The sequence below is a fragment of the Gopherus flavomarginatus genome, chromosome 3 (genome assembly GCF_025201925.1).
Source record: "Gopherus flavomarginatus isolate rGopFla2 chromosome 3, rGopFla2.mat.asm, whole genome shotgun sequence".
In the NCBI taxonomy this organism is placed as follows: domain Eukaryota; kingdom Metazoa; phylum Chordata; order Testudines; family Testudinidae; genus Gopherus; species Gopherus flavomarginatus.
Genome location: NC_066619.1, coordinates 228358062 through 228384866, shown reverse-complemented (window position 1 = coordinate 228384866; position 26805 = coordinate 228358062). Strand labels below are relative to the sequence as shown.

The window sequence follows — 26805 nt, the reverse complement described above, 5'->3', positions numbered from 1 at the left end:
TAGTGCTGTAAGGAAATGAAATTTCCTGATATTGAGGCGTTTCAGCTTTAGTGAAAAATCAAATTTTTTCTGAATTTTTCTCTTTGCTACCACCTGAATATCACCTTTTCAAAAACAATATTGACACTCTTTATCTAGTTCTATAATAGTCTTAATAGAGGGTCATTTGTAGATAGCCATTGATGAGTGAGTGTTTCTTATCAGTGGCTGAAGAGATATATTCAAAGAATTTGTGAACTAAGAACAATAAAGAACTTTAGGTAGTTAATCCTTCATTATTTAGCAGCAAATGTGTTCTCAGTAGTGTATCTGAGCAATAGAAAAATCTAGTGGTAGCTGAATGCATCAGTGCAAATCAATAGAGCTTGTGTTACAAGTACCCCTTAGAGCATGGGATGTTTTGGATATATTTCTTCTACTTGTGTTTATAGAAGGATCAGGATAATATGTCCTTGCAAACAGACTGACTTTGTTTAAAATGGCTACACATTTTGATAGTATTGACAGTTCCGCTTGTGGAACTAAAAGCACTAAGTATGCTTTGGCAATTACCTTAATTTGTTAGTCTGAAAAAACAAACCATTAAAATATCATAAAATAGCTAGGACATTTAAAAAATTAAAATTAAAACAAAATGCTAAATGTAATGCTGGAGTTATATTTATAACAGGTGCCTTAAGTAAGCATATAAAAATGAGTGGTTTGAGCATTGGCCTGCTAAACCCAGGGTTGTGAGTTCAATCCTTGAGAGGGCCATTTAGGGATCTGGGGCAAAAATCTGTCTGGGGATTGGTCCTGCTTTGAGCACGAGGGTGGACTAGATGATCTCCTGAGGTCCCTTCCCAACCCTGGTATTCTGTGAATGTTGTTATAGTTTATGTGAGACACAGCAGTTGTTCTGGGTGAGATGTCACAACCCTTACTCAGCTATACAAGGAAGTAAGGTTACTCATCTGTTACTCCTCCCAATCTCACTCTTATTCCCTGGGGTGGAAAGGATGAGGAGCCCTTGCTCTGCACACTCACCCACTTGCCTGCCAGAGTAGCTGACTTGGTACATGGCACAGGAGGAACAATCTGCTTAATAAAAAGGGATGAAGAATTTCACTCACTCCCCAGATCAAGGGGAAGCAGAGAAGAAATTGTTACTTTCCAAGAAACAGTTTATTCTCTGGTCTGCTCCTAGGGCAATGCAACGTCTCACTGCCCCTTACTCAGGGTACAAACTAGTCCTCTGGGGTCCCAGATCTAAATATGAGCCAAAACGTGCATATGGCTTTAACTATTTGAAAGCCTTTGCAATGCCATGTAAATGGTTTTTGCTTCAGTATGTTATGGATTTTTTTGCTGTGTGGCAGCCAGATGTATTTTGTTGTTGAAATCAAACCTTATGTATATGGGAGAAGGCTTGTTTGGAAAAACAGAAGTTTGTTGTTAAAATTCTTTATTTTTAATAGCCACAATAATATATATAACACATAGGTAGTGGAAAATAATGGCACACAATCATGGATATAGAGATAAACATGTATATAACTGTCTAAGGTGACAGTTTAGTTTAAAAGAAAAGATTTGTATTTGTATTGATTTATACATAAGAAATACTCATTGAAGTTCAGTATCTCACTTCTCCATGTCACTGGTTTGGTGGCAAAAGTCTTCAACTTAGTAGTCTCCCTTCTTTCTCTTAGCTGTGCTCTGTAACAGAACCATCAGCCAGGGAAACTACCTCGTCAACTCACATGTCCCTGATACGTTTTCTTTGCTGGGTAGTAAGCTTTGTCATCTAAATGAGAGCTTATGTACATGTTAGTTTTAGAGATTCCATGTCCCTTCATATAATTCCCATAATTCTAAATGCAGTATGCTATGCTACATCTCAGTTTTCTACAGTTACATACTAGTGATTCTAAAAATATACACTCGCAACTGTAGCTAAAGTAACTCCTTAGAATAGGGCTCACAGATACTCTGCAGACTTTTGAAAATGGAACTTGGGTGTCTAAGTCATTAGGTCCTTTTAAAAATATTAACCTTTATGACTATTATAATGCAAAAATAAGACATATTAGGTCTTCACTATTGCAAAAACAGAATGTTTGATTATTATTAAATTCTCCAACAGTAAAGCAAAACTAAGAACTCAGTTTTCAAAGAAATGGCTCTAGACTGTTATGCTGCTATATTCACAATTGGCACGATTAGTCTTTTTGTGACTTTCTATATGCAGAAGACCATAAAACAATGTGATGATCATTTGGCTGACTATACTTATGTTGACACATTTGGCTGGCTTGCTGCCCGCTTACAAGATGTTTTACTTTTGCTAACTAGGTGCCAAATACTGATTCATTTAGACTGGCAGTTTTAATTACACTACAAATAGCAGCGCTTAAAGGAAGTTTGGCTTTTTAACTGCCACATTCATGTCACAATCCACTTTGTTGTGCTAAAAATATAATCTGCCCAGTGAAATGAATACATTTACTTTCACTTTTACCTGGAAACTAAATAGGAACCTGGGAAATCCATTTAGATCATTTCACATGTCAAAATATATGCAGAATTAGATTATTACTCTTTTATAGATGTTCAGTTTTACAAATAAATTATTTTAGGAACAGAAAAAGACATCCAACTCTGTATGTCCAGGACCGCTCCCTTTTTTAGTTTAATTTAATTCTTTCCTTTCTCTCTCTCTCTTTCTCCTTCCCCAGCTTTAAGGTGAGCTGTTGTAGCAAATGTTGTGGGCCTGCTCTTGAGAGATACTGAGCATCTGGAACTGCAGTTGATTTCAGTGAAAGTTGTATTGTGCAGAGATCACACTATTTATTTTTATTGGCATTAATGCAAAAATTGTGGAGTACATGCACTTTATGTGATCCTGGCCACACAGAGAGAATGACAAGATGTGAGGGATGCAGTTTAAATACGCACAACTATATTAACTCATCTGGGAACTAACTCTCACAGTGCATGTCATCGTTCATTCCTTAATCATTTCCACATACATTTGGGGAGATCTGTTGTTAGCCCTCCTCTGTCCCAGCCCATTGCTGGGACCTTTCCCTCACAAGAGGGTTAAGGGACTGGGGAAAGAGCTATTTGACTTGACAAATACAATTATCTTCTCTTTCATTTAAAACCAAACAAAATCCAACTTCAATACAGTAGAATACCTGAAAAATAATTGTCAGTGAGGTTGCACAGTAGCCAGATTCTAATTTTATTGCATTTTACTATTCAGGCTTAATCTATCTGAAAGCCTCTGTGATCTGCTTGGGTATTTAAACCTGAGTGACTTTCAGATGATATTTTCTCATGAGACAGTCATTCAGCAGAATGGTTGGACTACTGCTGAAGCCAAAATAAAAAATCAAAATGCAGCTTTGCAGCCACAAGTTGGAAAATTTATATGAGACAGAGAAATCATACCAGTTCTGAGCAGTTACCATAACTTGTATAACAGGCATGTACAGCTGTGGTTGGGCAGAGGTTTCAGCTCAGCAATTTATCCTCCATTGTTTTGGGTTGTACAGATTTGTCTTTTTATGAGCTTTGGCCATAGTGGATGTGTGGATGGGTTTGTTCATTTTTTGTGGGTAAGGAAATTAGGAAAGAAGTCAAAACACTTTCTCCTTTGGATCAACCCTGTCATTGTGATTTTTGGTTTGTTAAATGATTGGGTACTTTATTCCTGATGAGGGCCAGGGAGTGAGATAAGAGATAAGAAGTCAAATCTCATCATCAACATTAATATTATCCTTTGAGAATCTAGATGGAAGGGGCTATATGAATACAAAGTATTGTATTCATGTTTAATGAATTTAGCCTGACCACAGTTATGCTGAAAACTAATACACCACAAGTTTGTGACTTGTCCATGAGGTACACAGGAAGTCTGAGAGAGAACAAGGAATAGCACCTAGTTTCCTGATTCCAATGCCAGTTTCACTAGGACTGCTCACATGTGTGAGGGACCACCTGTGCTTAATGTGTTGCAAGAATGGGCTGATGAAAGACCAGAGAGTGATATAAACTGCTTTCCCAGGTATATCTAAAACAGGTATAGAACTGAGGAAGTAAAACTGTTGCCCAGTGTAGATTAAATCACTCACACATTCAGATATATGTAGATGTCCTGAACCCATCCAGCATGATAATTTACATCAGTTCTCAAAGCTAGGCAAAAGACGAGACATTATTCTTAGGAAAGGTCATTTTGGAATGCTAATGAGATGTTTCACACTCCATCCCCTTCAGTTTCAAATGCCCTCTCCATCTGTAGAGAAGGAGCCAAAGGAGGGTGAGAGAGAGTTGAAGGCTTGCACCAGAAGTGTCTACCTAGCTAAGTAGGTAGGCACTTTCTGTTATTGGTGGGCCTGCTAAGGTCTGACAGAGTGACCTCTATTATTACAAGTATGATGATTTCCATAAAGTCAAACTGTTTGCAGGTATTTCTAGGACATGTTAACCTGATCCTTCTATAAATACAAATAGAAGACATATATACAAAATATCCACTGACACGATAGCAGGTTCATGAGAGGTCGGCATGTGGGCATGAAGCCAGAGGGAGAGACAGTTCCATTTCCCAGCTCCTCTGGCCTTTTCTCACCTTGACTTGCCTATAAGACATCTCAAATTATCATTATTTGTACTACCATGACATTTAGGAGCCATAGTCATGGACCAGGCCCATTGTGCCAGGCACTATACAAACACAGAACAAGAAGACGATCCTTGCCTCACAGAGCTTACATTTAAGTATAAGACTAGAAACTGGTGGACATAGATGGATAAATGGGGGAGTACAAGGAGAGCGGCGTGACAATATTGCTCAGCATGATAGGCAGTGGCATTGCAGGCATCAAGTGTTGTGTAGGCATCACAGCTAACGAGGGTTTTAGAGGAAGATAATGAGAGCTTTGCAGACATTTATGGGGAGGAACAGCATGGGATAAAGCAAGAAAATTTAAAAAATGTGTGATGGAGGCTGGCATCATGGGCTGATTGAAGGTGGAAGCTGACCCCTTGATAGTAAATGAAAGTTGATAGGGTAGTATGGGGATAAGGGCCTTGAAAATGAAGACAAGAAAGTTACATTTGATGCAATAGAGAAGGGTGAGCCAGTGAAGGGATACAGAGAGAGGGATAACATAGTCAAAGTGATAGTCTAGGAAAATGATCTCAGCATTCTGAATGGAGATGAGCAGGAAAAGCTTGCGTTTGTTGAAGCTAGAGAAAAGGATGTTGTGGTATTCGAGATGCAAAATCATGTGATCGTGGATAAGTTTTATCTGTGTGGATGGATAGGAAAGGCTTTATCTTAGAGATGTGATGCAGAAGGAATTGGCAAGATTTAGACATAGACTGGATTTGAAGACCTAGAGGGAGGTCTGACTCAAACAGAGTTATAGGCCTGAATGACAGGTAGGATAATGGTTTTTCCATAGTGATTGAGAGAGGAGGTAACAGGGGGTTTTGGAGGGAAGATTAAGAAATCTGTTTTAGACATATTGAGCTTGAACTGACAGCTTGACATCCATGAGCAGATGTTAGAGAAACAGGCCAAGATTTTAGTGTGCAAAGACACACACAGGTCTGGAGTAGAGAGGTACATCTGTGAATTGTCAGCATGGAGATGTAGTAGAATTTGTATTTGCAGATGAGATTACCCAGTGATAAGAGGGAGGGAGAAGAGAAGGGGAGCAGGAACAGAACCCTGTGGAGCTAGAGAAAGCTGGAGGACAGATGAGGAATATTCTCCAAAGGACGCACTGAAGGAGTGATTAGAGAGGTAGAAGGAGAACTAGGAGAGGACAGTCATGGAAGTAAAGGGAGGACAAGACCTCAAGAGGAAGAGCATGGTCAACAGTGGCAAAGGCATCTATCTGAAAGGTCAGTGAGCATGAGGATGGAGTACTGGTTCTGATTTAATCTTCGATAAAAGCTGAAATCGGGGAGTCAATACATGCAGCAAGTAGTTGAAATCTCTTGTGGAGTGGGCCTGGGGTTTGAAGTTAATGATCGGGGCTATAAATTTGGAGCCAAAACTAGAGAGGGAGCAGAAGAGCCAGTAAAAGAGAAAAAGAAAAATCATTGGTGCTCGTTTAAAAACTACACACCCAGCGGATTAATCGATGCTCAAATCCTGGCTAACACTCAGAACTTGTCTTGCAAAACAGAAGGAGCCCCTGCAGTATAAGCTTGTGAGCATCTGCTGAAGAAAGCTCAAGTATCTACAAATGAGAATATGTAAAAATTCACAGGAAAGAATTTAACTCAGACTCACAACATGTACTTATGAATTCATACAGCGTATCTGTAACTATTTACCTGAAGAAGAGCTCTGTGTAAGCTCAAACGCTTGTCACTCTCACCAGCAGAAGTTGGTCCAATATATTACCTCACTCACCTTGTATCTCTTAATATCATGGGTTAATATCCAACATGGCTACAGTAATACTGCATACTGTTTATATATCTATATTCACTATGTATATATTAAACTGTAAAGATATTCCAATATTTATATAAAAGTACCTTAATGGTCACTTTATCATAATAATTTTCTTAGTTTAAGGGTTAAGTTAATCAGTGAAACAACCTAACTGTACGTTAATGTTTTTTCAGTGGAAAATTAACTTCCTGTAGTTGTAACAAACATGCCAAAATGTTATATCTGTAGGAACTCATGTCGGGACAAGTCTTGCTTTCACTGATGTCAGTTGCAAAATTTCCATTTATTGTAATGGATGTTGAATCTGTCCCTAAATGAAATAGCCATATGCAATCTTCCAACTGGTGTTTATTCCCTTGTAATTTCTACTGATTGTAACCGTACTAATGCAAATATGGTTCTTTTATTCAATAGGGTATCACATTTGATGAGTTCAGGTCATTTTTCCAGTTTTTGAACAACCTAGAAGATTTTGCAATTGCAATGCAAATGTATAATTTTGCAAATCGTTCTATAGGACAAGGTGAGAATTATTACTTTTTTGATAAAAGCAGATCTTTTGAGCAACTTGTCCTAACAATTGTTCGTCATAACTGGATATTACCAGGAAAATAGGATATAACTGTATCACTAAGAGTTTTACTTGATATTTGAAAATAAAAATACATCTGCTGTTTATCAGAAGATAGTTCTGTCTTTTTCACCACTGTAGGTGAACATTGTAATTTAAACAGATGTCATCAGTGCAACCTAATTTAATCTTTTTTTTCCTTTAAAAATTGAAAAATATTTAGCTGAATTTGATTAATATTAATTATTTCCTTATTTTGCTAATTAATGTTTTATTTGTGTACCTAGAGATCTGTTGCAATTTTAGAAGATATTATACATGCAATTAATAGACTCATAAACTTTAAGGCCAGAAGAGACCATTGTGACCATCTATTCTGATCACCTCATAGGCCATATAACCTCACCAACCACCTCTTGTAATAGATCCATAATCTCTGGCTGAATTACTGAAATCCTCAAATCATGATTTAAAGACTTCCAGTTACAGAGAATTCACTCTGCTTTAAACCATCTGTGCCTGATGCTTCAGAGGAAGGAAGAAAAACCCCAGGGTCTCTGCCAATCTGACGTGGGGGAAAATTCCTTCCGGACCCCAAATATAGCGATCAGTTGGACCCTGAGCATGTTGGCAAGACCTCCCAAACAGACACCTGGGAAAGAATTCTCTGTAGTAGAGCCCTCCCTATCTATGACCATTAGGGATTTTGCTACTAGCAGTTACAGATGGGCCACATGCCATTGTAGGCAATCTCATCATATCAACCCCTCCATAAACTTTTCAAGCTGAGTCTTGAAGCCAGTTAGGTTTTTTGCTCTCCTTGGAAGACTGTTCCAGCACTTCACTCCTCTGATGGTTACAAACATTGGTCTAATTTCAAGCCTCAACTTGTTGATGGCCAGTTTATATCCATTTGTACTTGTGTAAACATTGGCACTTAAATAACTCCTCTCCCTGGGATTTAGCCTTCTGATGTATTTATAGAGAGCAATCATATCTCCCTTCAGCCTTTGTTTGATTAGGCTGAATAGGCCAAGCTCCTTGTATCGCCTCTCATTAGTAGGTTTTCCGTTTCTCTGATCATCCTAGTAGCCCTTCTCTGCACCTATTCCAATTTGAATTAATCTTTCTTAAACATGGGATACCAGAATTTCACACACTGTTCCAGAGCAGCAAAGAGTCCTGTAGCACCTTATAGACTAGCAGACGTTTTGGAGCATGAGCTTTTGTGGGTGAATACCCACTTCGTCGGATGAATGTTCCAGAGGTCTCACCAGTGCCTGTGTAATGGCAATAACACTTCCCTGTCTCTACTAGAAATACCTCGCCTGATGCATCCTAGGATTGCATTAACATCTTTTCATAGCTTCATCACAATGGCAGCTCACAGTCATCCTGTGATCAATCAGTACATCCAGGTCTTTCTCTTCCTCTGTCCCTTCCAACTGATATGTCCCGAGCATGTTATAAAAAATGCTTGTTGTTAGTCCCTAAGTATGTGACCTTGCACTTTACACTATTAAATTTCATACCATTTCTATTACTCCAGCATTCAAGATCATGCAGCTCTTGCATAATATTCTAGTTCTCCATACTGGCAGTACCTCTCAACTTTGTGTCATTCTCAAATTTTATTAGCACACTCCCACTTCCTGTGCCAAAGTCATGAATTAAAATGTTAAGTAAGAGTGGTCACAACACCGATTCCTGACAAACTCCACTAAGGACCTTCCTCCAGCCTGACATTTCACCTTTCAGCATGTCCCGCTGGAGTCTCTGCTTTCATCAGTTCCTTATCCACCTTTCAGTTCTCTCACTAATCCACATCTTCTCCAATTTAACTAATACTTTCCCATGTGAAACTGCATCAAATGCCTGATTGAAATCCAAGTAGATTAGATTGCTGCCTTTCTTTTGTATAAAAAATCAGTTATCTTCTCAAAAAAAAGAGCTCAGATTGATCTAGTACGATCTGCCTTTTATAAAACCATGTATTTTATTCCAGTTACTGTTTTCTTCTATGTCCTTAACTACTTTATCTTTCAGAATTTGTTCCAGGCCCTTGTATACAGTGAGGTCAAACTAACGGGCTTGTAGTTTCCTGATTTGCTTTTTTCCCCTTTCTTAAAAATTGGAACTATATTAGCAATTCTCCAGTATTAGGGTAGGACCCCCGATTTACAGATTCATTAACTCCCCTCTGTCCCTCCCCTCCATCAATATTGTCCTCAAATAATCTTGCTTCATTTTGTCGCAGCCCTAAAGCCTATGCTCTAACATGGTGTATGTTTGGCCAGTTGTCGGTCAAAAGGTCACATTGGTACTGTGTGCAACACCGTAGTGCGGTGTGCAACGTTACAGTGCCATGTGCCTATTCCCGCTCTTTTTCCCTGGTCAACTAAGGGTCAGACTAGTGCCGTGTGCAAAAATACCAGTGTGCTTGCTCTCGAACCTTCTGTCAATCAAAAGGTCAGTTGGTGATGTGTGCAAAAGCATAGGGCTGTATGGAAAAGTAGTGTGCCGGATGCAGCTCCCATTGACGTAGAGGGCACCAGCTCGGAACCTGGTTGATAAAGGAGCTAGGGACCAATCAGACGCTGACACGAGTAAGAGAGCCTTCGAATAAAACTAAGTCTCGTGCCAAAATCTGCGGGAGTATCCGCGGGCTAGCTGAAAGGCCTGATCACCCTTTCAGCCAGGGTCTCCTCTGGATTCAGCCGGCTCGAGTCGTGTCGATTTGCTTTCTTTTTTGGATTATTTTCCCGCCAATTCGTCGTGCCCTTTGTGTCTGTACTGCTGGTCAGCTGCGCCTGGAGTGTGCTGTAAATACTCTGTTTGTTTAGCCTCTTTCCTTTTTCCCTCCCTTACTTGATACCAAGATGTGTATATAGTATATGAAAGTTAAATTGTTGTATTAATTGCTGTTGTGGTTAATTGTTGTATTTTACAATATTCGGTTAATGTGTGCACAGTTTACTTAGTTTTGTGTATCTGTTCTGATTTTTAGTAACCAGTTGATCATAGACTGCTTGGTTTTTTGTTGTTGAATGTAAATAGATTGTTTCCTGTTGTGTGTATATTCTTGTTCTGATAGTATTGTTAGTTGGTAAAAGTGCTCCTCCCCAGCCCAAGTTGCAACTCATTCCCCATTAATAAACAACCACTTGGTTTTGAATTACAATCTGTTCTCATTTTGATTTTCCTCACTCAATCAAATCCCTGCTCGAACCTGCATTGGTCTCGGACACATTTGTTGAAGAAAATACATAAGTGTAGATTTGGCCTCGTATTTGCAATACTTACAACTTTCAAACAGTTACCAAATATTTCTCAGTTCCTTCTCATAGTGCCTATGGGATACAATTTTCCATGTTTGGCTTCTGCCCACAGGTATGTGGGGAGTGAGCAATGGTGCATAAAAAGCCCGTAGTGAGGGGTGCATGTTATAAACTTGAACAGTTGATTGGATCATAAAGTTATAAGCAACTGAAAAATTGCTTCTAAACATACTCGAAGTATCTGCTTCTGATCAGGCTCAATCTTTCATCTCCAAACTTGGTACACCACCTAACATGTGTACCAATAGGACTTTTCTCTTTGGATAGTGGATCAAGGAAAGAGCTTAGAGGGGAGGTGCCACCTAAATCTAAGGTCTCTTATGTATAATACAAGTGTGATGTACTGCATCAGATCTCTGTTGTGATACGCTTTCCAATTATATGATTACACACAATATAATATATTTTGTAAATTGTAATCTATGAACTAAATTTTCTGCTGGTGTAAATTAATTGATTTCAATTAATCTACATCAGTTTTCACCAACGAAGAATCTGACCCTATATTTTTTTTTCTATACTACTTTTGATATCCTTACTTTTGACTGCTTAAATGTACAAACATAACTTAGCAATAACATTTTTGCATTTCATTACACATAGTTCACTAGGAAAGTTTATGCTGCAAAGGGTATATCACAACATGTAAGCTTTTATGATATATTGAGAAATTAAACACATAATGACTTCTGTGTTTTACTTTTTTTCTTTTGATGTGTTGTTTACATAGATGAATTCAAGCGTGCTGTGTATGTAGCTACAGGCCTGAAGCTTTCAGCACATTTGGTGAACACAGTCTTCAAGATCTTTGATGTTGACAGAGATGACCAGCTGAGTTATAAAGAATTTATTGGCATTATGAAGGACAGATTGAATCGAGGGTTCAGGGTAAGAATATGTTTATTTTAATTGATTCAGAATTGCCAAAGTATTGAAAGTAGCCCGTGCACTAACAGCTGATTGAATCTTTATATTTTGAAAGACTTAGGAAACAGTCTGGAAGATTAATCTCTTCCTGATTTGTAGAAGTTTGTTATTCTGGGAGAACCATAGATGGGGGGCAAGGTATGCCTTTACACTACAAGACCACCTCGGCAGTGCAGAGTGCCCTCCTGTACATGGTGCCATTTCTGCTGGTTGGTGTGGAGTGGTTTGGAGCTGGAGGTTTTAACAGGTACTGTGTTTGCAACTGGACCATTGGCAGAGGAGGAAAGAGATAGGTGCCTTTCACCTCAGGCCTTGTGTATCTGTGCAAAGGCAGTTACTGACAATGGGGGTCTGCAACAGATACAGCTGATCAAGGTTTTAATTAGTGAAATTAACAATTAGCAGCAAATCATGCTCAGCATGATTTCACAAGTTTTGCTGTGGACCAAACTATATTTCTGTGTTCAGCACCAGTTGTTAAGACTCTCTTTTCAGCAGCAGCTGTGAGGCTTGGGATTTTTTGTTTGTTTGTTTGTTTTTGTATAAACAAGGTTATTGTGGCCCAAAGCTACTTTTTGATAATTTAGGTCTGTTTCTAGCAGATTTAAAGCCAACATTACAATCCAGGAAGATGGGTAGGGAATAGGAAATCACTTGCTAAAAGTTGAAGAAAATGAGCCTGTAAACTGACTGGAGATTTGCCATGGGGCAGGTCTGTAAACCTCACTACTCTCTACACTCTTCCCAGTCCACCAGCAAAGGAAGGGAATTTGGGGAGTGTCAAAGTTTAAAGGAGAATTTTTAAATAACATTGGACAATTGGGACCTACACCTCAACATCATTGCAGTGGTGTTATGTGATTGCATAACTATTTTGCTAGACTTATTAGTTGATTTGGGATTTAGAAATAATTTTAGATTTTATTTTTAAATGGAGCAGTTAGAAAAATCCATGCATCATTTTAGAATGACCATATGAAGTCCCATATTTTCTTACTGTTTTTATATAGCAATGTCACAAATTATTTATTTAAATTTAGTTTTTAAATGTAATACGCTCTTTTCAAACTGACAACATAATCATTTAGATACAAGCTTTAAACTCATAGAGTATAGTACTTGTTAAATTGAAATTTGGATTTGTTTTTTCATAATATTTTAACCACTGTATTACTCACTTTTAAAGTAGACTAGCTTTCTAAATTGATTAATTAATGTTAGGTCTTGTGTAGAAGGTGATGTTGAATCTTGTAGGTAACCTGGCTTTCTTTGTTGTATTTTGACTCTGTGAAGAAAACATGTTGATGACATTCCTTCAGAAGTGGTGACACAAATGTATTTCGTGCTAATGCTCAAACCATAATTTTTTTTCTTGATAGTGTGGAAGTATAGTTGTTTTATAACCATTAGAATAAGTTTAACTGCATGATTAACTGTTAACTAATTGTAAATGTGTCGTATTTGTTAACTTAAGCAGTGCATAGAGTAGTTACTAAATAATTCTTGTGAATATGGAGTATATGTAGACTTCTTTTTAATATTATTAAAAAGCGGGACAGAAATCAAATAAGTTTTAAAAGTCATCTTCGTCAGACACTATTTTGCTTTCCATGTACCATGCTTTCCTTTTAGGCAACTTGAAAAGCTCTTGGCTCACAAAATAGAGAGTATACTGCACACACTAGGCTAGACTGTGATACCTTTACTCAGACTGAGTGGCACCTTGTTCCACAAGTGATCCTACTGATTTCAGTGGAACTACTCTAGGAATCAGGTGCTACTCACTGTGTGTAAGGGTATCAAAATTTGGTCCCATACTATAGGGACAACAATGATATAGTCATGTTTATTTTTTCATTTTATTTATTTATTTATTTATTTATTTTTACAAGGGATATAACTACCCATTACCTTGTCATATGATTCCTAAAAATATATTATTTTCCCTGGGAAAGTAGAACTCCAGGACACTCTCAGAAATAAACTTCATGGTGTGAGTGTCAGTTTTTAGCAAGTTTTCAGAAATAATGCAGAAAACATGTCAGCATCTACCATGTGTAAGTAATGGTGCCTGTTGTAAACTGTTTGCAAAACTTTTTTTTTTTAATAAAGTCTACTAAAACCAAACAAACATCATTGAGTTGAGGGGAGGGATAGCTCAGTGGTTTGAGCATTAGCCTGCTAAACCCAGGGTTATGAGTTCAGTCCTTGAGGGGGCCACTTAAGGATCTGGGGCAGAATCAGTACCTGGCCCTGTTAGTGAAGGCAGGGGCCTGGACTTGATGACCTTTCAGGGTCCCTTCCAGCTCTATAAGATAGGTATATCTCCACTGTTTTAAAAGGAAAAAGGGCATAGAATGTAGCACCTTACTGCTTTTTAAGTGCCCAAATTGGCAGGAAGTATCTATGATCTTTCAAGCTGCAGAAAGTTGCAGATATGGCTTCAGTGGCCAGGATAATTTCTTTCCAACTAATTTGACCTTGCAGAATTATACAGTATTTATTATTGCCAAAGCAAGTACAGTGTAACTTTAGCCACAATTATAGTCACATTTATAGTGTGCTGAAGCAGTTGTCTCGTGCTAAACTGAAATTAACATATAAGTAACAAAGCTAAGGGATGATAGGAGAGAAAACAGCAAAATAAAGATAATGGATTTCAAGAAGTCAGACTTTAGCAAACTCAGGGAATTGGTAGATAAGACCATGAGAAGCAAGTGTAAGGAGAAAAACAGTTCAAGAGAGATGGCAGATTTTCAAAGAGACATTACTAAGAACACAAGAGCAAACTATCCCACTGCATAGGAAAGATGGAAAGTATGGCAAGAGACCACCCTGGCTTAACAAGGACATCTTCAATGATTTGAAACTCAAAAGAATCCTACAAAAAGTGGAAACTAAATCAGATTACAAAGGATGAATATAAACAAACAATACAAGCAAGTGGTGACAAAATTAGAAAGGTCAAGGCACAAAATGAGTTTAAATTACCTAGAGACATAAAGGGTAACACGAAAACCCCAAGTATAGGGTAGGTCTGTTAACTCAGTGGGGGGAGAAGAACAATAACAGGAAATATGGAACTGGCAGAAGTGCTAAATGACTTTTATGTTTCAGTTTTCACCAAAAAGATTAGTATCAATTGGATATCGAACTTAATGGATGCCAGTGAAAATTAGGCAAGAGCAGAGGCTAAAATAGGGAAAGAACGAGTTAAAAAAGTTAAATGTCTTCAAGTCACCAAAGCCTGATGAAATACATTCTAGAATACTCAAGAAGCTGACTGAGGAGATATCTGAGCCATTAGCAATTATCTTTGAAAAGTCATGGAAGATAGGACAGATTCCAGAGGACTGGAAAAGTGCAAATATAGTGCCCATCCATAAAAAGAGAATAAGGACAGCCTAGAGAATTACAGACCAACCAACTTAACTTCAGTACCCATAAAGATAATGGAGCAAATAATTGAAAAGTCAATTTGCAGACACCTAGGGATAATAAGTCAGCATGGTTTTGTCAAGAACAAATAGCGTCAAACCAACCTAATAGCTTTATTTGGCCTGTGGATAAGGGGGCAAGTGGTAGATGTGGTATATCTTGACTTTAGTAAGGCTTTTGATACTGTCTCACATGATCTTCTCATAAACAAACTAGGGAAATACAACCTAGATAGAGCTACTATAAGGTGGGTGCATAACTGCTTGGAAAACCATGCCCAGAGAGTATTTATTAGTGACTCACAGTCAAGCTGAAAGGGCATAATGAGTGGGGTCCCGTAGGGATCAGGTCTGTGTCCAGTTCTGTTCAATATCTGCATCAGTGATTTAGATAATGCCATAGAGAGTACATTTATAAAGTTTGGAGGCGATACCACGCTGGGAGGGCTTGCAAGTGTTTTGGAGGATAGGATTAAAATTCAAAATTATCTGGACAAACTGGAGAAATGGTCTGAAGTAAATAGGGTGAAATTCAATAAGGACATGTGCAAAGTACTCCACTTGGGAATGAACAATCAATTACACTCATACAAAATAGGAAATTGCTTAGGAAGGAGTACTGCAGAAAGGTATCTGGGAGTCGTAGTGGATCACAATCTAAATATGAGTCAACAGTGTAACGTTGTTGCAAAAGAAAGCAAATATCATTCTGCATCTGACGGAGTGTTATAAGCAAGACACAAGAAGTAATTCCTCTGCTCTATTCCACTGTGATTAAGCCTCAGCTGGATTATTGTGTCCAGTTCTGGGTGCTACATTTCAGGAAAGATGTGGACAAATTGAAGAAAGTCCAGTGAAGAGCAACAAAAATGATTAAAAGTCTAGAAAACATGATCTGTGAAGGAAGATTGAAAAAACTGGGTTTATTTAGTCTGAAGAAGAGAAAACTGGCGGGGAACACGATAACAGTTTTCAAGTATGTAAAATGTTGTTACAAAGAGGAGGGATAAAAATTGTTCTCCTAACGTTTGAGGCTAGGGCAAGAAGCAGTGGGTTTAAAAGGCAGCAAAGTAGGTTTAAGTTGGACATTAGGAATAACTTACTAACTTTCAGAGTGATTAAGCACTGGAATAAATTGCCTAGCAAGGCTGTGAAATCTCCATTTTTGGAGATTTTGAAGAGCAGATTAAACAGTCACCTGTCAGGTATGGTCTAGGTAATGTTTAATCCTGCCTTGAGTGCTGGGGACTGGACTAGAAGACCTTCTAGTCCTACAATTCTATGAAGTGGTTTCTTAATAAATATAATGATGTGTTAAGTCCATAGCAAGTTTTGCGAATTCCATTTGCTAAGAACATAACTAGGTGAGACTAATAGCCCTCTAGCCCAGTATCCTGTCTTCTGACAGTGGCCAGAACTAGATGCTCCAAAGTGAATGAACAGAACCGAGCAATTATCGAATGATCCATCTGCTATCATCCCCAGAGCATGGGGTTGCATCTGTGAACAGCGTGGCTAAGAGCTGTTGATGGACCTATCCTCCGTGAACATATCTAATTTTTTTTTAATTCAGTTATGCTTCTGTCTTTCACACAATCTCCTGGTAATGAGTTTGACAGTTTGACTGTGCATTCTGTGAAGAAGTACTTTGTTGTGTTTGTTTTAAACCTGCTGCCTATTCATTTCATTGGGTGACCCACCCGCCTTGGTTCTTGTGTTATGTGAAGGGGTAATAACATTTCTCTATTCACTTTCTCCATGCCATTCATGATTTTATAGACCTTGTCATAAACAGATGGTTAAGGGTTAATGTGTCTTTTACCTGTAAAGGGTTAAGAAGCTCAGTGAACCTGGCTGACACCTGACCACAGGACCAATGGGGGGACAAGATACTTTCAATTCTTGGTGGAGGGAAGTCTTTGTTTGTGCTGTTTGTTTTGTTCGTTGTTCGCTCTTGGGACTAAGAGGGACCAGACGTACACCCAGGTTTTCTCCAATCTTTCTGAATCAGTCTCTCATGTTTCAAAATAGTAAGTACAAGCCAGGAAAGGCGGATTAGTCTTATGTTTGTTTTCTTAACTTGTAAATGTGTCTTTTGCTGGAAGGATTTTTACCTCTGTTTGCTGTAACTTTGAATCCCAGTCTGTGGGGGGAAGTCCCTCTGGTCTGTATGAATCTGAATACCCTGTAAGCATTTACCATCCTGATTTTACAGAGATAATTTTTACTTTTTCTTTCTTTATTAAAAGCTTTCTTTTTAAGAACCTGATTGATTTTTCCTTGTTTTGGAATCCAAGGGATTGAATCTAAACTCACCAGGGATTGGTGAGGGGAAAAGGAAAGGAATGGTTAATTCCTCTTTGTTTTAAGATCCAAGGAGTTGGATCTGTATAGCTTCCCAAGGCAACCCTGGGAGGGGAAAGGATGGAGGATGGTTTATTTCTCCTTGTTTTAAGACCCAAGGGGTTTGGGTCTTGGGTTCCCCAGGGAAGGTTTTGGGGGAGCGGGAAGTGTGCCAAACACTATATTTTAGCTGGTGGCAGCGTACCAAATTTAAGCGAGTAATTAAGCTTAAAAGTGATCATGCAGGTCCCCACTTTTTGGACGCTAAAGTTCAAAGTGGGGAAAAGACCTTGACATGGTTGGCAGTGGTTGGGATATGTAAAAACCAAAAGCCGGTAGGATTTTTTTTCTCTCCTTCTTAGCTGCTTGGAAAGCAGCCTGAGGGCAGAGGTGTAAAGTTTTTTAACAAGGGTCTTTGTAAGAGGAGGCTCGAGCTGTGAGCCAGCAGACAGCCAGCAAAAGACATTTACACGTGAATTGTTTTCTTTCTTTCTACCCCTCGGGCATAGCTAGTTAGAAAATCTCTGTTAACCAAGCAGTCAGTAAGCTGCAGAGGGGTGCAGCCAGCACAAGAAAGCAGGAACAATGAGTTCCAAGGAAGCCGTTAAACAGGAACGGGCAAGGCTAGAAGCAGCAGAGAGGGACAACGAACATAAGAGACGGATGGAACTAATTAATGCAGAAATAGCCAGGGAAGAAGTGGCCCACAAAAGAGAAGAACAAGCCAAAGAGGCTGCCCACAGGAAAGAGATAGAGAGGAAAGAAAAAGAAATGGAAGAGAGGGAAAGAGAGAGAAAGCGTGAACTGGAATTAGCAAAGACTAAGCCAGATGTTTCAGCCAACCCTAACAACCGTTCTCCAGGTACTCTTTCCCATCCCAGAAAATTCCCCACCTACAAGGCAGGTGATGACACTGAGGCCTTCTTAGAAAATTTTGAAAGGGGTACCATGGGTACAACATCTCTGCAGACCAGTACATGATAGAGCTTAGGCCACAGCTCAGTGGATCCTTAGCAGAGGTGACGGCTGAAATACCTAAGGAACACATGAACGATTATAAACTTTTTCAAACCAAGGCCAGAATCAGAATGGGGCTAACACCTGAGCATGCCTGTCGGCGGTTCAGAGCCCTAAGGTGGAAACCAGATGTGTCATTTACCCGACATGCCTACCAGATTGGAAAGAATTGGGATGCCTGGATATCAGGAGCAAATGTTAAATCTCTGGACGAGCTGTCCCTCCTAATACAAATGGAGCAGTTCTTAGAGGGTGTTCCTGAGGAAATAGAAAGGTACATCCTAGATGAGAAGCCCAAAACTGTCACCGAGGCGGGGAAGATTGGAGCCAGATGGGTGGAAATGGCAGAAAAGAAAAAAGCTACTAGCAAATATCACAAGGGGCGAACAGAAAATAAACCCTGTCACCGAGGGCAACCCAAGACCCCACCTACAACCCAAGGAAAGCCCTGACTCCCTATTGTCCCACCTCACCAGTCTCCAGCAACCCACCTCGGCCCAGTGACCAGTCAGCTGGGCGATGCTTTAAATGTAATGAACTCGGACATATAAAGGCCAGCTGCCCCAAGAACCCCAACCGAGTGCAGTTCATAACACCACCATCACACCAAAGATCCCCAGGCCCAGATGCCTTTCAAATACCCTCGGAGCGAAGGGAAACTTTGAGAGTGGGCGGAAAGAAGGTTATTGCGTGGAGAGACGCGGGGGCACAAGTGTCAGCTATCCACCAATCCTTAGTGGACCCCAAATTCATCAACCCAGAGGCCCAAGTGTCAATTTACTCATTGATGTCAAAATCTGTAGACTTGCCTGCAGCTGAACTGCCTGTCCAGTACAAAGGCTGGTCAGGAATGTGGACTTTTGCAGTCTATGACAATTATCCCACCCCATGCTACTGGGGGAAGACTTGGCCAACCAGGTAAAGCGAGCCAAGAGGATGGGAATGGTTACACGCAGCCAAGCCAGGCAAGCTTCCAGACCCATCCGTGTTCCTGAGCCGTCCACGAGGGCCCCGTCTATGTTACCAGAGACCCAGACAGAGGTGGTGGTGGACCCGGATCCCCTGCCAACGATGGCAACAGCCATAGTGCATCCAGTCCCAGAACCGGAACTGGAAAAGCAACCAGCACCAGAACCGTTGCCAGCACTGACGCCAGCGCTTGCAAACCCATCTCCAACCCCAACACCAGAGGGCGCCAGCGGGCCTGAACTGGCAGAAGCAGCAGATAACCCTACCCAAGAGGCTCAGCCAGAGCCTGAAATATCGCATAGTGCACCAGCGGCAAGCGGTTCACCATCAACAAAAACAACCCCATCACCTACATCGCTTCCAGAGGGACCAAGCCCAAGTCCACAGTCTAAGGAGGAACTGGTGTCTCCAGCCTCAAGGGAACAGTTCCAGACTGAGCAGGAAGCAGATGACAGCCTTCAGAAAGCTTGGGCGGCGGCACGGAGCACCCCACCGCCTCTCAGCTCTTCTAACCGATCCCGGTTTGTTGTAGAACAAGGACTTTTATACAAGGAGACTTTCTGGTGGACACCAGGAAGACTGGCATCCTTAAAAACAGTTGGTAGTTCCAACTAAGTACCGGGGAAAGCTCTTAAGCTTAGCCCATGATCATCCCAGTGGCCATTCTGGGGTGAACAGAACCAAAGACAGTTTGGGAAGGTCCTTCCACTGGGAGGGGATGGGCAGGGACATTGCCAAGTATGTCCGGTCTTGTGAGGTGTGCCAAAGAGTGGGAAAGCCCCAAGACCAGGTCAAAGCCCCTCTCCAGCCACTCCCCATAATTGAGGTCCCATTTCAGCGAGTAGCTGTGGATATTCTGGGTCCTTTCCCAAAAAAGACCCCCAGAGGAAAGCAGTACATACTGACTTTCGTGGACTTTGCTACCCGATGGCCGGAAGCAGTAGCTCTAAGCAACACCAGGGCTAAAAGTGTGTGCCAGGCCCTAACAGACATTTTTGCCAGGGTAGGTTGGCCCTCCGACATCCTTACAGATTCAGGAACTAATTTCCTGGCAGGGACCATGAAAGATCTGTGGGAAGCTCATGGGGTGAATCACTTGGTTGCCACCCCTTACCACCATCAAACCAATGGCCTGGTGGAGAGGTTTAATGGAACTTTGGGGGCCATGATACGTAAATTCGTAAATGAACACTCCAATGACTGGGACCTAGTGTTGCAGCAGTTGCTTTTTGCCTACAGGGCTGTACCACATTCCACTTGTGTATGAACTTGTGTATGGCCACGAGGTTAAGGGGCATTACAGTTGGTGAAGCAGCAATGGGAGGGGTTTACGCCTTCTCCAGGAACTAATATTCTAGACTTTGTAAGCAACCCACAAAGCACCCTCCGACACTCTTTAGCCCTTGCTAAAGAAAACCTAAAGGATGCTCAGAAAGAGCAAAAGGCCTGGTATGATAAACATACCAGAGAGCGTTCCTTCAAAGTAGGAGACCAGGTTATGGTCTTGAAGGCGCAACAGGCCCATAAGATGGAAGCATCATGGGAAGGGCCATTCACGGTCCAAGAGCGCCTGGGAGCTGTTAACTATCTCATAGCATTTCCCACCTCCTCCCTAAAGCCTAAAGTTTACCATGTTAATTCTTTCAAGCCCTTTTGTTCCAGAGACTTAAAGGTTTGTCAGTTTAAAGCCCAGGGAGAAGATGACGCTGAGTGGCCTGAAGGTGTCTACTACGAAGGGAAAAGTGACGGTGGCGTGGAAGAGGTGACCCTCTCCACAACCTTGGAACGTCTGCAGCAGCAACAGATCAAGAAGCTGTGCACTAGGTTCGCCCCATTGTTCTCAGCCACCCCAGGACGGACTGAACGGGCATACCACTCCATTGACACAAGTAATACTCACCCAATTAGAACCTCACCCTACCGGGTGTCTCCTCAAGCCCAAGCTGCTATAGAACGGGAGATCCAAAACATGCTACAGGTAGGTATAATCCGCTCCTCTACCAGTGCATGGGCCTCTCCAGTGGTTCTGGTACCCAAACCAGGTGGGGAAATATGCTTTTGCATGGACTACTGTAAGCTAAATGCTGTAACTCGTCCTGACAACTATCCAATGCCGTGCACCGATGAGCTATTGGAAAAATTGGGATGTGCCCAGTTCATCTCTACAATAGACTTAACCAAGGGGTACTGGCAAGTACCGCTAGATGAACCCGCCAAAGAAAGGTCAGCCTTCATCACCCACGCGAGGGTGTATGAATTTAATGTGCTTCCTTTCGGGCTGTGAAATGCACCCGCCACCTTCCAAAGACTTGTAGATGGTCTCCTAGCAGGACTGGGAGAATATGTGGTTGCCTGTCTCGATGATGTGGCCATTTTTTCTGATTCATGGCCCGAACACCTGGAAAAAGTCTTTGAGCGCATCAGGCAGGCAGGACTAACTGTTAAGGCTAAAAAGTGTCAAACAAGCCAAAACAGAGTGACTTACCTGGGACACCAGGTGGGTCAAGGAACCATAAACCCCCTACAGGCCAAGGTGGATGCTATCCAAAAGTGGCCTGTCCCAAAGTCCAAGAAACAGGTCCAATCATTCTTAGGCTTGGCTGTGTATTACAGGCGGTTTGTACCACACTACAGCCAAATCGCTGCCTCAGTAACAGACCTGACCAAAAAGACCCAGCCGAATGCAGTTAAGTGGACTAATGAGTGTCAGAAGGCCTTTACCCAGCTTAAGGCAACACTCATGTCTGACCCTGTGCTAAGGGCCCCAGACTTTGACAAACCATTCCTAGTAACCACAGAAGCATCTGAGCGTGGTGTAGGAGCAGTTTTAATGCAGGAAGGACCGGATCAAAACTTCCATCCTGTCGTGTTTCTCAGCAAGAAACTGTCTGAGAGGGAAAGCCACTGGTCAATCAATGAAAAAGAATGCTATGCCATTGTGTATGCCCTGGAAAAGCTACGCCCATACTTTTGGGGACGGTGGTTTCAGCTAGAAACCGACCATGCTGCGCTAAAGTGGCTTCATACTGCCAAGAGAAACAACAAAAAACTTCTTCGATGGAGTTTAGCTCTCCAAGATTTTGATTCTGAAATTCAACACATTTCAGGAGCTTCTAACAAAGTAGCTGATGCACTCTCCCGTGAAAGTTTCCCAGAATCAACTGGTTAAAAATTGTCCTTGAAATGTGGAAAACCTTGTAGTTTTACATAATTAGTAGTATATGTAAAGGTGGATGTGTTTTATTAATCTGTTTATTCTAAAGTTCTAGGAAGAAATCACCGCCAGTGTGGTTCCACACTGTCTGAGATTTGGGGGGCGTCATAAACAGATGGTTAAGGGTTTATGTCTCTTATATCTGTAAAGGGTTAAGAAGCTCAGTGAACCTGGCTGACACCTGACCAGAGGACCAATGGGGGGACAAGATACTTTCAAATCTTGGTGGAGGGAAGTCTTTGTTTGTGCTGTTTGTTTTGTTCGTTGTTCGCTCTTGGGACTAAGAGGGACCAGACGTACACCCAGGTTTTCTCCAATCTTTCTGAATCAGTCTCTCATGTTTCAAAATAGTAAGTACTAGCCAGGAAAGGTGAATTAGTCTTATGTTTGTTTTCTTAACTTGTAAATGTGTCTTTTGCTGGAAGGATTTTTACCTCTGTTTGCTGTAACTTTGAATCTCAGGCTGTGGGGGGAAGTCCCTCTGGTCTGTATGAATCTGAATACCCTGTAAGCATTTACCATCCTGATTTTACAGAGATAATTTTTACTTTTTCTTTCTTTAATTAAAAGCTTTCTTTTTAAGAACCTGATTGATTTTTCCTTGTTTTGGAATCCAAGGGATTGAGTCTAAACTCACCAGGGATTGGTGGGGGGAAAAGGAAGGGAATGGTTAATTCCTCTTTGTTTTAAGATCCAAGGAGTTGGATCTGTATAGCTTCCCAAGGCAACCCAGAGAGGGGAAATTCTGGGAGGGGAAAGGGTGGGGGATGGTTTATTTCTCCTTGTTTTAAGACCCAAGGGGTTTGGGTCTTGGGTTCCCCAGGTAAGGTTTTGGGGGAACGGGAGTGTGCCAAACACTATATTTTGGCTGGTGGCAGTGTACCAAATTTAAGCTAGTAATTAAGCTTAAAAGTGATCATGCAGGTCCCCACTTTTTGGACGCTAAAGTTCAAAGTGGGGAAAAGACCTTGACAGACCTCTATCATATCCCTCCTTAGTCATCTCTTTTCTAAACTGAACAGTCCCAGTCTTTTTAACCTCTCCTCATATGGAAGTTGTTCCATACTCCTAATCCTTTTAGTTGTCCTTCTCTGTACTTTTTCCAATTCTAGTATACCTTTTTGGTGAGGGGGCAACCAGAACTGCAGCCAGTATTCAAGGTGTGGACATAACAAGGATTTATATAGTGGCGTTATGATATTTTCTGTCATATTGTGGATCCCTTTCCTAATGGTTACTAATATTCTGTTAGCTTTTACGGATAAAAGAAGACTAATAGTTTCTGCTGATACAATATTTTATATCTGCAGAGAAGTATTTGGCAGATCAAACTTTATGAAGGTCAAATTTCAACTTAAAGTCCAGATTCAGAGTTTTCATATTTTAATGTGAAATACCATACACCCACATAAGTCACATCAATCTTTGTTATTAGCTAAAAACATTTAGTAGGAAAGAGTAATAGAAACTAAATAACAGCAGGCATCTGTTTGGAGTGTGGCTTTTATAAATGGCAATTCTTTTCCGAATAAAAAGTAGTTCTTGCAATTATAGATGATTCCCTTCAATCAGAGGCCCTCCTGTATTGTAGCTTCTCATGTTTAGTTATAAAACCCAGCAGTTTTTACTGTAGTTTCTCATAATAGCCAAGTAAGCTTCAATTTGCTACATTTTAGAAAGACCCTGCAATTGTACCTTTTGAATTGACATGTCATGTTACTGTTTTGACATAGTTATGATGATTAAGAGTAAAAAATCCTCTTCACTTTGAGTGCTGCCTTGAAAGGAAAAATAATATTCTGTTCTTTTGATTAGTTGTTAAAGCAATATTTCCTAATAATTGAGATTGTTTAAGAATTCTGTTTATTGAGGATGTTTTGCCTGAAAGAAACTTATGGTTATTACAATTAATAGTAAGTATTTTAGCACAAAGTGTTCTGTGGCCACATTAAGCCTGAATAAAGCAAGTGCACTTAGTAAAGCACTAGGCTAAGTGAAACTGGAATTCTGAAAAGATACTGCCAGGACTGTAGGTTTTACTCTACATAAGGGATCATTCACTTGAATGTCAGTTAAAAGGACAGAAAGTTATGGGGATGGAGAGAGGACTAGATGCTAATCTTTATACAGAATTAACAATATACACAGTCATTTTCTCTTCCATTGTCTTACGCTGTCTACTTGTCTAACTGGATTACTTAACACTATAAATTAGATGTCTGTAACAATTAAAACATTATGTAAACTAAATTTCCAGTACCTGCCTTCATAAATGGAATATTCAAGAAACTAGCATAGACATAAAACAGTTAAATGTCTAATAGGTTTTATATTATATAACAAAATGTATCTCTCTTTTTCAAATATGTGATTTAACTTTAAAGGGTAACTATTACAACTGAGAGAGAGGGTTTAATTTGAAAACCGCTTTTGAGATGGTTTGATGTATTTAACTGCCACCCAGTGGTCAGTCAGAATATTGCGATAGGTTTTTTGTTAAAGCTTGTACTAATATTATATAGTAGGAAGGCATAACAATGAAAACTATTTTCCTTGTTTTTTGTTTGATTGAAGATAATGATTTTCATATATTTTATTTTAAATACTGTAATGCTTAACCATTTCCCTCTCCTATATAAATTTTATTTCAATTACAATTCATTTGAAATATAAAGTCTGAATGACAAAAAAGTTTTACCTATAATTGACTATATTCTATGACTAACTTCTAGCTATTTGTCATTTAATCTCCATTCTTTTGTATTTTCATGCCACTGTTGTCTTATGCTTACCTCTGGCTGCCTTCACACATTGTCTGCATCTGCACACTTCTCCATCTTCTGCTCCACAGGGATACAAAACTGTACAGAGGTATACCACTTTCAAAGCCTGCGTGAAGAAGGAACTCTATAGCAGATAAGTTACGGTATGTGTTAGCTGCTTAGTCTTTCTAAGTGTGCTAGCATGCTGATGGGAATGGCTGCATGTTAAACTGCCACCATTCTGTTTTCCCATTACAGAATTAAGGAATAGATTATCAGAATGTGATCATCATAATATTTTACAAGGTCATATAATTCTATTTTTAGACTTAAGCCTCCGTCAGGCTATCATTGTTTTGTTGGCTTATTGCTTTGTTTGTACTGTATTCAAGAAAATACTCTGCCCTCTCCCACAGCACAGACTTTGTGAGTTTCTGTTGGTATTTTCTGTCTGTTCTGTAACTAGTTTTATTCATGCTTCAGATAACTCTATGATATATATGGTAGTAAATGCTTGTATAGTAACGGTAGCTCTTTCCCTCCTCCCACTGAGAAATAGTTATTTAATTTAATTCCACTTTAGTATAAAAATGTACATATTTTTAATAGCTTGGTGTATTTCTGACATTGCTGCTTGAATTATCTTTCCGTAGAAGGCATGTGTTGGTGCTTTTTTGTGATTTAAGGTTATAAATGCCAATGTTTTTTCCTTTCTGTCCGTAATAATTATATATTGTATAGTAGCTACTCATGGGAGCATTAACAACTAGTTTAGCTCCCAAACATAGTTTATGAATGGAGTGGGAGAAAGGGGCTTATTAGAATCTGGACCCACATGCCTCATGTACCCAGGAACTCAGGTGGGATTGTACTCGGGCAGCTAGTCTGAGCCAAAACCCATGTAGCTGCAGCTATATTGCTAATTTTAGTATGCTAGCTCAAGGAGAGCTAGTGCGTGCAGGTCTAATTGAACTGAGAATTACACCTCCCAACTGCTGTGTAGATATACCCTTAGTGTTAGTCCTTCAGCAAAATATCAAACACCTTTGCTGGGCAGGGCAGCTCTCAGGAGTGTAGTACAATAGATTGTCTTTGGGTATGTGCAGGATTGTACTGTCTGTATCCAGTATTTCCACACACTCACAAGACAGAGCTCAGAATTTAACTAAGGGCTTGGCTACACTCGAAACTCCAAAGCGCTGCCGTGGGAGCACTCCCGCAGCAGCGCTTTGAAGTGCAAGTGTGGTCGCGGCGCCAGCGCTGGGAGAGAGCTCTCCCAGTGCTGCAGGTACTCCACCTCCCCGTGGGGATTAGCTTACAGCGCTGGGAGCCGCGCTCCCAGCACTGGGGCACTGTTTACACTGGCGCTTTACAGCGCTGTAACTTGCTGCACTCAGGGGTGTGTTTTCACACCCCTGAGCGAGAAAATTGCAGCGCTGTAAAGCGCCAGTGTAGCCAAGGCCTTAGACATATCCCGCTCAGTCACATATGAAACTTAGAATCAATAGGACTTTATTTTCCAAAAAAGAAAACTAAATGTTGATTATACTTGGTAATTTAAAAATCATATGTGTGGGTCCAACTCAGATACTGCACTATTGTTTTAGTGCTTCAGAACTGGAAAGTAAGTCATTTTAAACAGACAAAACTCTAGTTTCTCTGCACAAGTGAAGTGAAATATAAATGACAGGTGAAGTGGTAAAAACAAAGTTATTTTTAAAATTCATCAATTTAATAATCTAACTGGTTAATCACACAAGGTAA

At 40.3% G+C, this 26805-nt stretch overlaps 1 protein-coding gene across 5 annotated transcripts in view; it reads left to right on the top strand.

The window, feature by feature from the left end:
- MICU3 (mitochondrial calcium uptake family member 3) overlaps nucleotides 1-26805 on the top strand; it is a 120755-nt gene that overhangs the window by 87639 nt on the left and 6311 nt on the right. For 4 of the 5 annotated variants that reach the window (XM_050947786.1, XM_050947788.1, XM_050947787.1 and 1 more), the window contains 2 exons: nucleotides 6878-6986; nucleotides 11103-11260. In XM_050947786.1, coding sequence (XP_050803743.1) covers nucleotides 6878-6986; nucleotides 11103-11260 — 267 coding nt within the window. Of the gene's footprint in view, nucleotides 1-6877; nucleotides 6987-11102; nucleotides 11261-25130; nucleotides 25206-26805 lie in introns of all 5 variants that reach the window. The other variant, XM_050947785.1, reaches the window with a different exon arrangement.